Raw genomic sequence first — 10,291 nt, forward strand, 5'->3', positions numbered from 1 at the left:
CAGACTGGGAAACTGTGCAGGGTAAACAGGTACACAGCCCAGTGAGTAAGAAACTGGGCTTATCTGAGAACAAAATAAAAATATTGTTCCTCTCAGTTTAAGTGTATTATTTTTCCAGGTAATTACCTTGTGAGGACATAGATACTCACCAGTGGTTTGGATCTAACTGTGTAATACATGGAGCTGTGAAGCATTTCTTCTGGCTCAAGGCTCCATGAAGAATCCCTGAGACACTAAGGAGCCTCTATCCCAGGGCATGTCAAACTGAAGTAGGTCACAACCAGGGTTTCTCCTGCTAATAGAATAGATGGCTAAAGAGTACATAATAAGAATGAAGTAATACTGTGTAAAATTTCTGTCTACTATGTACATACAAATAAGTATGCATATCTTGGTTCACAATGTAAAATGTGTATTTCTTGCCTGGGTTCAGACCAAAACTTTTTGAAAAACCACTGAGATTGTAACCCTCTTATTTTACAGACAAGAAAACAGGCCTACCAAATGAAGGTTGATTATTGCCAATCAAGCCACCAGTGCTGGGCCTGGCCCTGGGCCCGGGTGGCCACTGTGCACAGTGATGCTACCGGCCGGCCGACCTCCTTCTCCCCTGGAGAGGGAAAGGGAGAAGTGGACCCAAAGTCCCAGAGCTACAGAGGTGAGAAGGCAGCGGGCCTCTGCTGGACTGGGAAGAGACGCACCATCAAGGTCAGGTACCTCCATTTTGGTCCCCCTAAATGCACCCCATAAATGCCACCAGCCACACCTAGAACAAAATGGTTTTAATCAATTGCGTCACCCTCACTCTCCTGGGAGCAGAGCAACAAAAGGCTCGGCTCCTGCCCCAGAGGACAGTAAGGCTTGTGTGTCTCTCCACACTGCAGGGCCCAGGCTGGGTGGGAGGCCGGAGGGAATGGCAGGTGGCTTGTACACAGGAAAGCTCAGTGGCTCCAGGCGGGTCCCTGGGCCCCAGGCCCCAGCCCCACTGCTCCCCCTCTCCCCGCCTGGCTAGAGAAAGGTCACAGAGGAGACATGGGAGCAAGTCCCAGCAGCAGGAGCAGCAGCAGCAGCAGCTGTTTCCTTCACCAATAAATATACTTCATTACCAAGCGAGGAGAGAGCTAGCGAGCGAGCAGAACGGGTGGGGAAGAGGGACTGGGGGGGTGGTGGTGGAGAGGGGGAGAAGCTGCCACCTGTGTTGCTGGGATTAAAGCAATAACGAGTTGGTGCCAGACCCCCCACCACTACTCTCACCCCCGCCCCCTTCTTCTTAAAACTGTGAAAAAGCTTTTCCCTGGCCCTCAGGTCTCCAGGGCTGCTCTGCGGCCTGACTGAGAGGAGGCACCTGGCAGAGACGGGGCTGGGGGGGAGTGGGGGGAGGCGGGAAGAAGAGAGGCTGCTTCTCCCCCAGGCTGCAGCTGGAGGGCTGGAAAGAGGAAGTGAGGAGGAGGTGGGGGTGGTGGAGGATGAATGGCCGGCGGAGCGCCCAGGGGGCTGAGGGTAGGGGAGGCTTGGTGCGTGGTGGGGTGAGCGCTGCATCCAGTGTAAAGCTTGGGCTGCTGAGGAGGGAAGGGCTGAGTTGGAGACCCAGCCCTCCCCTGGGAGCAGCAGGGACAGAGAGAGAAGCCATCACTTCTTTGGTCTTTGTGGCGGCTCAGCAGAAGGTGGGCGGAGGGCAGAAGGGCAGGGACCGCCACCTCCGCAAGAGCAGGCCTGGCCGGAGCTCACAGTGAGGCCGAGGAGCGCCCAGGAGTGTGGCAGGGCGGTGGGGTGGGGGTATGGTGCACTGCCCACTTGGCCAGGCCCGCAGGACAGGCTGAGCCAGTGAGAGCGGGTGCAGGGCCCAGAGTCAGTGCTGGAGGGTGGGGGTGGGGATAGGGGCAGGGGAGGATGCTCTGCTACCCCCAGGCCTGGCCCACACGGGGGCTCCCACTCTGCCTTCTGCTCCCACCCTACACTGGTGGCCCTGAGGGAAGGTGGGACCCATCCCTTCTCAGAACGGTCCCTGAAGACACAGGGGACAAGCCTCGCTGGCCAGGAAGAGTGGCACCAGGTCAAGGCTAGCCCTTACCAGACAGGAAAATTCACTCCCCTTCCTGCTGCCTCCTGGGGGCAGGGCAGCAGAGGGGTCTGAGACTAGGAGGCCTCCAGGGTCCTGGAAGCAGGAGGTGGGCCTGCAGGGGTGGGACTTCCACATGGGCTGGCGACAGTCTGAGGAAATCAGCCCTAGAGTTCGAGAGCCAGCGAGCTGTAGTAACCTCCCAGCCCCAATGCCAAACTAACAAAACGGGAAATGAAAACGAAACAAACAAAACGGAGACCTAAAACGGGGTAGGTGGGAAGACAAACCCAAACAGAACACCCTGACCTCCTGCCCAGGGCCGAGCTCCAGCCACAGCAGGGGTTGGGGACCGGGACCTGGCGGGCCTAGCTGGGCCGGCACTGCACCTGGCCCTCGGAGCTGTCCTCGTCGTCGGAGGCCCCCGCGCCCCCACTGCTCAGGCCCGTGATCCGGTAGCCCATGTTGAGCAGCATCACCTCCAGCGGGTCGGCGTTCATGCGCCGCTGGTTGGCCTGAGAGGCGCCTTCCATGTCTTCCACAACTCGGCCAGCGAGGTCTTCGCTCTGGGGGAGGGCGAGGAGGGATGGAGTGCGTGGGCGGGGCCACGAGCTCAGGAGCAGACACGGATGGGATGTGCAGGAGGGGACATGCTAGAGTACCACACAGAGGGACACGTATGGGGACCCACATATGGCTATGGATGAGGGGCAGCACACACAACAGGACACAGGAGGGCACACCCCCCGGGATTTGTTGGGGTACATCCAGGGCTATAGAGAGGTCGGGCAACTCTGCTCTGCCACCACTTTCAAATCCAGCCACTCTCCCCTCCGCCACCCACTCCTTTCAAGAGTTCTCTGCATGAAACTTCCGCTCTACAGAGGGTCAGTAGGGCCCAGGTGACCTCTGGTCTCATCTGTCCACCATTTGACTTGCGTTTCCCCAGCTGAGAAGCGGGGAGGGGGAGGGACTGGAGGCTTTGCCTACATATCAGGACTGGAAGGGACCACACTATCCCGAGTGTCCCTGAGGGATCAGTACCCAACTGGCTTCACTGCCTCACTCCTCACGCCACCTGTGGAGGTGGTGCGGCCATCCCGTGCCCAGAGACCGCCGCAGAGAAAGCCCGCAGGCAGGGCAACCAGGTGAAGGAGACCACCAGACTCCGAATCCTGCACTCGGTCCTTATGGCTGAGGGACAGTCCTCTGCGCAGCCTCAAGGGACCCACACTGGGTGTGTGTGAGGATTCCCAGGGTCCACTGAGGGACCCTGTCCAGAGGCCATGCTGGGGCTGCTCTGGCTCCCTTCTCTGCCTGCCTGCATCCCAAGAGGAGCAGTCTCATCTTCATAGCTAGCTGGGAGATAAGCTCCCGCAGGGCAGAGCAGCCAGAACTTGAAGGCTCCCATCTTGACGGAGCCTTGGGCTCCCGGGTGAAAGCGATTGTCTTAGCCGCGTCCAGCCTCTGCTGGACTCATCCCCTTCCCAGCTCTCACAGATCCAGCCGGGGGCCTGACAGAGGCTCTACCCTCCTCCTTACATGGCTTCGACTACTTCCCCTATATCCTCACCTCCGGCCGGGGATTCCAAAGCCGTACAACAGGGTCAATGCCGCTGGTGGCCAGGAAGCAGTAGCTGGGGTGCGGCTGCAGGCAGTTGACGATGGACTCATCTCCTTGGAGCACGCGCACCAGATTGGTGGTCTCCTTTTCCCAGATGAAGAAGGAGCCATCGTCAGAGCCACTGATGATGTACTGAGCATTGCTGGTAGGGGCCAGAAACAGGGAGAGGTCAGGTGGGGCACTCCCTTAGAGCTGCAAGCCCACGCTGCTGGGCTCAAGACATGGCGGAGCGGGGTCTCCACCTTCGGCACAATTCCACAGGGCCCCACTTACTGTTCTCCGAAACCCAGGGTCTGGGCGACTTGGGTCCCCTCAAGATACTGTCCCTAAAGTATGCTCGTTCCCAGCTCTCAGGAGCCTCTTCTCTGACAAGTGCTCGCCCACAGCACTCTGCCCACCTGGACTGACACTGGAGGGAGGGGCCTGAAGGCAGGGTCTTCATTCGCTGGCGCGTCTCTTCTGCGCCAAGAGTATGCAGTATCTTTAGGACAGGGGCTTTGCCTCTCAAGGCCCGGGCACTGCTGTGAGCACATATGGCACGCCAGGCTTCCACCTCCTTTCATACAGCTCCTCATGGTGTGGTGACCCCCCAACCCCAAAATTACTTTCGTTGCTATTTCATCACTGTCATTTTGCTACTGTTATGAATCGGGCGACCTGTGTGAAAGGGTCGTTCGACCCCCAAAGGAGTCTCGACCCACAGGTTGAGAATGGCCGGAGTAAGGGCTCATGCCTCACATTGCTGGCACTGGGAAACCAAGCACCCAGATGAAGAAACCAGAGACAGAGGAGGGTGGCAGGGGTGAAGGGACCCCCGGCCCAGTGCCGGGTGCTCCCCGACATTTCCTCGCACCAGCTCTCGTGGCCTCACGGGTGGGTACAGCTTACTGCGTTTCCCTGAGCCTGACACAAGGCCGGCAGAGTGGGGGCTCTGTGCCCAAGGGCAAACAGGCAAGCTGGGCTGCTTGCAGACTTTCCTAAAAGCATGATTCCCCCCACCCCCACGCCATCTCTCCCCACCGCCCTCTGCTGTGGATAGGGCTGTGCCCCTCCCTCTCCAGGGTCTCAGACCTGCCAAAGAAGTTGGCCTCCTTGATGTCCGTCGTGGTGTTGCAGTGGCCACAGTAGCGGAACTGATAGTCGTAACTTCGCTCCCTCAGCACCATCTCATCCTCCGAGATGGAGTCCTTGCGGTTCGTGCTGCGAAGGCGGACTGGGCCGCCCCCACCAGCTCCCTTCTTCTCTTCTGGGGGCAGAGATCAAGGAACCATGAGAGCCCTGTCCCTACCAGCCCAAGTCCACCACGAACAGGGCTTCCTGACACCGACCCTACCCCACAGAACTAGGAAAAGGCGGCAGAGAGAGTTATCTTTGGCTCTGGCCCTTGAAGATGCTCCAGAAGAGACCTTTGATGGTCCCGGAGTACCGGTCTCAAAGGCCCCAGATGCCCAGGCTCAAGCTCTGTTCCGAGGGAGGGAGGGAGGGAGGGAGGGGCAGGCAAGCAGAGTCCTGACTGGGGGGGTGGGGGTGGGGGGTTTCTAACAAGAGCTAGAGTTCTTAGGGCACTCAAGTCCCACCTCTTACTTTTTGGAAGACAGGTTGTCATGGGCCCCAATTCTGTTGGGTTAAATGACTTGTGGAAAAAATCTCACCCATTTTTCTCTGCTTTCAAAGTGCCTGTTGCTTTCGGCCCCAGGGCCTTTCTTTGTACCTGCTGGTCCTGAGGCTGGGACCTCTCCCTCCCACAGCTATACTTCATGTCTAGTTAACTCTTCTTCCTCATCCTTCAGGTCCCATTGGAACTGTCTCTCCCACGAGGAGACGGCCATCCATCTCTCCCCATACACCTATCCAGTCTCAAGGTCCCACAGTGCTTGTCACAGTTTTTTCTTGTTCACAGCTGTGTCCCAGAGTCCAGCCGATGCTTGGCCCATGGCGGGGGCTTGATGACTTTCCATTAAACAAATGAATCATCACCTGGTTTGCACACTGCACAGGGAGAGGTGAGGACCGTGTCTGCCACAGAGGACACTGCACTCACCCAGGCGCTCTGCAACACTACAGAGTCGAGCGGGCACACACTCAGGACTCTTTGTGCAGGCAAGTCAGTGAGTTCGGAGAGGCTGTGCTTCTCCCACGGGCACACCAAAGCAGCCAATAGACCCGGGCTCACACCCCGCACCCTGCACCTGAGGCCCTTCTACTGTTCTGGGCTGTGCCTCGGTGGCACTGTGCTAACTGGAAGCAGCAGGGCAACCGGCTGCGGGGCCCTGACTCATGAGGCCAACGGAAGGGCCCAGGGTCTGTCACTGAGCAGATGCGAAGGCCTAACTGTAACCCCCGGGACCTGGCTCTTGGCTGCAGTCGACTCCTCTCCTGAGCACCTGGCACGTTACTTATGTAACTGCCGAGCCTCAACCGAGGCTCTGAGTGGGAGGGGCTCAGGGTCTCCTTTTCAGGTGAGCAAAGCGAGTCTTGAAGAGACCACGTGACTGTCTCGGGCACGTGGTTCTGAATCAGCATCTGAACTCCGGCTTCTCTCCAGAATGCCATGCAGCAGAGTGACAGCAACCCCTCCTTACTGCCCACTCACCACCATCGCTCTTGGAGAAGAGGGCCGCGGTGATGTCGCGGCCCAGCGCGTCGCAAGCACTGCTGTGGGCCTGCTCCGGGAACTTCCCTTTGAAGTCGTCCAGGCACTCCAGGGCCTCAGCCACGTACTTGAGCTCAAAGAGGCAGCGGGCCAGGCGGAAGTGTGCCTTCAGATGGCATGGATTTAGGGAGATGGCCTTGAGGCAGTCCCTCAGAGCATCGTAGTGGTCACCATCCCTGGGAAGGCAGGGGGCACGGCTTGGTGGGGCAGCAACATGGCAAACAAGGGGTCCCCACTCAGTCTTCCAGCCTGCCTGGGGCCCCCCAGCCCATGGGACAAGTCTGGGAGGGACTTAGAGATGGGGAGAATCCTGGCTTAGACTCGCCGCCCCTCCCCAGGACCGAGACTGTTAAGGAGGTGTTGGGATGCCCTCTGCTGGGGAGAGTGCAACTGTGCACCCACTCACCCCAGGCACCCGCAGCTCTGCAGCAGAAGGCCTGGCATCCTGCCCACCTCAGGCTCCCCAAGCCCGCCTTCCCTCTTCTTCCATCCACCTCCTCAAATCCCCCCCACCCCCACCCCGGCTGGCCTTCAAAGCCATGTCCATGGCAGGGGGCCCTCAAGGACGGTTCTGTGGTCTGGGGAAGCCAGAAGTGCGAGGCTGGGAACTCAGGGTCTGAGCAGCAGGCAGCGAGGCCTTCGCCAGACCCCCGTCTGTCCTGGCTGACTGATCCCGAGCAGCTGTGGCCTCTGCCTCCTGGGGCTAGAGGATGGGGCCTGATGTCTGGCAGAGTCAGGGCTCTGGAAGCTGATGGCAAGGGGGGTTGTGAGCGCCTGGAGATCCAAGCCACCCCCACTCCTCCGGCCTCCGGAAGCATATGGATGAGAGGAATGGGGCTGTTTTTCCTGGGGGGGGGGGTTGGAAACAGGGAGGGAGTTGAAAGAGAAGCCCCTCCTCTGCTCAGCCTCTGCCAAAATATAGGACACTCATGCCCCAAGCCTCTCATCTGGAGAGACAGGCGCTCCCAGGATCCACTTCTCCTCTGGAGGCTGAGTTTTTGCTCCTTGGTTTCTCTACCCCCCCCACCCCCCATCTGGGTATGGGGTATGGGTCTAAGACCCAAGGGGGCCAGGCAGCACTCCCTAGTGCCAAAAGGCCTTCACAGGGCACAAGGCACCGGAAGCTCGGCCAGCATGGGGGCAGGGGACCAGACCGGCTTCGAGGGCTGGCGTGGTCTGTGTCAAAATGAGTGGCTGTGATGAAGGAGCAGGCCCTGCTTGGAAACCCAATTACTGGCTGCAAGGTGCCCCTCGGAGCTCCTGGGGAGAGGGAGTTAAGCAGAGACCAGCCAGGAGCCAGGGGTGACAGCTCCTGCTGTGCCTAGGAGCAGATGGCAGCCCTGGGGAGAGCGGCCTGGGACAGAATGTGACATTCTAGGGGTCACTGGCAGGAATGTGGGGATGGTGAGAGAGCAGGCTGGCTCGGAGGCTCACCCATCCTAGACTGGCTGCCAGATTAATCTCCCTGAAAGGACAGCCCGCGTCACAGCCGCCCCTGCTCACAACTCTTCAGTAGCTGCCCATCATCCGCTGAATGGAGGCCAACCCCACCGCTCGGCATTCCAAGCCCTTCCCAGGCAGGCCCCAGGCTACCTCCCAGACTCATCTTCTGCCAGGCCCTTCCCGAACCCTGCTCCAGCCAAATGGGTCTGTTGTTCTGCAAACAAGCTCTTCACTCAGCCCCCCACCCCCAAGTCTTTGTTCCTCTGCTTCCTATCCCTGGAATGTCCTTCCCCGTCTCCTGGACTAAGTCTGCTCAAATACAGAGCCCATTCAGATAGCACGTCTTCCTGAGGCTCTGCTGACCCCCAGCTAACAGGACAGAACCTTCCCCGATGGCCACAGCACTCTACCTGAACCACTCACGGGACACCCTGCTTTGCGCCTTTTGTGTGGATCTGTCCAGAGGTTGGGTGCTTTGGAGCACAGAAGCCCAGAAACCCAGTGACTTTTTGTCCCAGCACATAGCAGGGACACACGTGGACTGGGACATCATCAGCCCCTCCCTGTAAGGACAGGAGGGACACGGAGCTAGCAGGCTAGCCAGTCTGCATGTGGACCACTGCATCCCACCCAACGGTGGGGACAGAGAGGTGAACTGCTTCAAGATGGCCTCCAAGAAATCATCTCCGGGTTTGGCTGCACCTCGGCCTTGGCCAACTCCTAATGCCGGGGGAAGGCCTGTGGGGGTAGTATCTTCCTGAGGCCCCACCCACTACCCCTGATGACTTGGGTGGGTTGCTTAAGCTTCCCTCTTTGGCCTGCCTGGTTATAGCCATACGATGGCACACCAGCTGTCCTGTCTATCTGGGCAGAGCCAACGGAAGCCAGACGGAGCAGAAATGGCTGTGGGCCCAGCTCTATCCATCTCCAGTCCTGGCCCTGTCTGGGGGATGGGGGCCTGCCTGTCTGCTGCCACTTTATGCAGAAGGCTGGGGTCCTGACACCCTTAGAAGTTGAGGGGCTCTTCAGGGTAGGAACCCACTTCTTCACCTCTAGCTATGACACCCTAACTTGACCCATATCCACTTCCGACCTCTGCGATCTTGGGGGGCGGGGGTGTTGGTCCAAAGGCTGTAAGAGCACTGGAAAGCAAACCCAGGCACAAAGAGTTGCAGAATCATCTCAAATACCACCCTTCATTTCCCCCCTAGTGAGGTGCTACTGCTCCTTCCATTCAAGCCCACTTTTCCTACATTGGACTGTCATGGTTCTCTCAACCCTGCCTTCTCTGGTGGCCACAGGACCGCACTGGAACTGCTTGTGAACATGCCTCTGTTCTATTTAACTGTAAACTTCCTTGGTATTGGTGACTTCCTGATTCACGGGCCCAAGGTAGAGGTAGGAAGGAGAGGCCTGGGTGAGCCTAAGGAACTCCGAGAGGCAGTAGGGTGCCAAAGTTTCCCTCCCTGGAGGCATCAGCAACCTTTCTGTATCAGGCCCACTGCCTTTCAGTCTGGTCACTTCATCCGAGGTCGCTCTGCTCCGCTCACTCACCACTTGCGCTTCATGTAGGCAGCAGCTCGGTTCCCGTAGAGCATGGCACTGTGAGGGGCCCTCTGCACAGCCTTGCTGTAAAGCTGGATTGCCTGGGTCCACTGCTGGCAGGCAAACGCCTCATTGGCTTGCTGTTTCACATGCTCCAGGTATGGGGGCAGCTCTACCTGGGGACTGTGGAGGAAGCAGAACCTAGTCAAGGTAGATGGGAGTCTGCAGCATGAGTCAGAGGACCACCTGGGTTTTCTTGGCTCATGGCATCTGCACTGCCCTCTGGAAGAGAAGACCACTGCTGTCCCTGGCCTCGGCTACTGTGATAAGTAATAAGCCAAGTTCAAGACACTCTTGCCTATGGAGGCGAGAGAAAAACCAAGGAACAGACATGAAACTGTCATGGACATTCTGAAAGCAATTTAAAATCAAACTCAAAGGCACAATAGTATCTGATACCACCTGCTTCAGCCACCTCCATCTATGCTGAGCTAAACCGCCGATCGCCCAAGTGCCTCTCATGGATCTCTCGAGAGCAGTGCTTCTCAGCCCTCCTCATGCCGTGGCCCTTTCATACAGTTCCTCATGCTGTGGTGACCCCCAACCATAAAAGTATTTTCATTGCTACTTCATAACCATAATTTTGCTACTGTTATGAATCCAGCAACCCCTGTGGAAGGGTCGTTTGACCCCAAAGGGATTGCAACCCACAGGTTGAGAACTGCTGCTCTAGAGAGCATCCCTGTTTCTCTTCAGGGCTAACGCATTTGAACACCTGTGAATCATTGTTATCTCCAAGCCAGCATACGGCCTGATAAGAACATGCTTATGGGCCTCCACTCAAGTACTCCCTCAATGCAAGAATATGTTCTTCTATTAAATTGGCATTCCATGATGCTCACCTTCCCGACACAACCGCTGAAGACAAAGCGGGTGAATAAGCAAATGTGGTGAAGAAAGCTGATGG

At 57.9% G+C, this 10,291-nt stretch overlaps 1 protein-coding gene across 1 annotated transcript in view; it reads right to left on the reverse strand.

The window, feature by feature from the left end:
• Window positions 1-767: 767 nt before the first annotated feature.
• WDTC1 (WD and tetratricopeptide repeats 1) overlaps window positions 768-10,291 on the reverse strand; it is a 22,236-nt gene continuing 12,712 nt past the window's right edge. The window contains exons 8-12 of the mRNA XM_004705331.2: window positions 9,334-9,507; window positions 6,277-6,512; window positions 4,755-4,929; window positions 3,633-3,825; window positions 768-2,625 (exon numbers count right to left, since the gene is read on the reverse strand). Of these exons, the coding sequence (XP_004705388.2) occupies window positions 2,428-2,625; window positions 3,633-3,825; window positions 4,755-4,929; window positions 6,277-6,512; window positions 9,334-9,507 (976 nt within the window). The 3' untranslated portion in view covers window positions 768-2,427. The remainder of the gene's footprint in view (window positions 2,626-3,632; window positions 3,826-4,754; window positions 4,930-6,276; window positions 6,513-9,333; window positions 9,508-10,291) is intronic.

Source organism: Echinops telfairi, unplaced genomic scaffold, assembly GCF_000313985.2.
Source record: "Echinops telfairi isolate 266 unplaced genomic scaffold, ASM31398v2 ScPeMD7_7457;HRSCAF=8495, whole genome shotgun sequence".
NCBI classification, from domain to species: domain Eukaryota; kingdom Metazoa; phylum Chordata; class Mammalia; order Afrosoricida; family Tenrecidae; genus Echinops; species Echinops telfairi.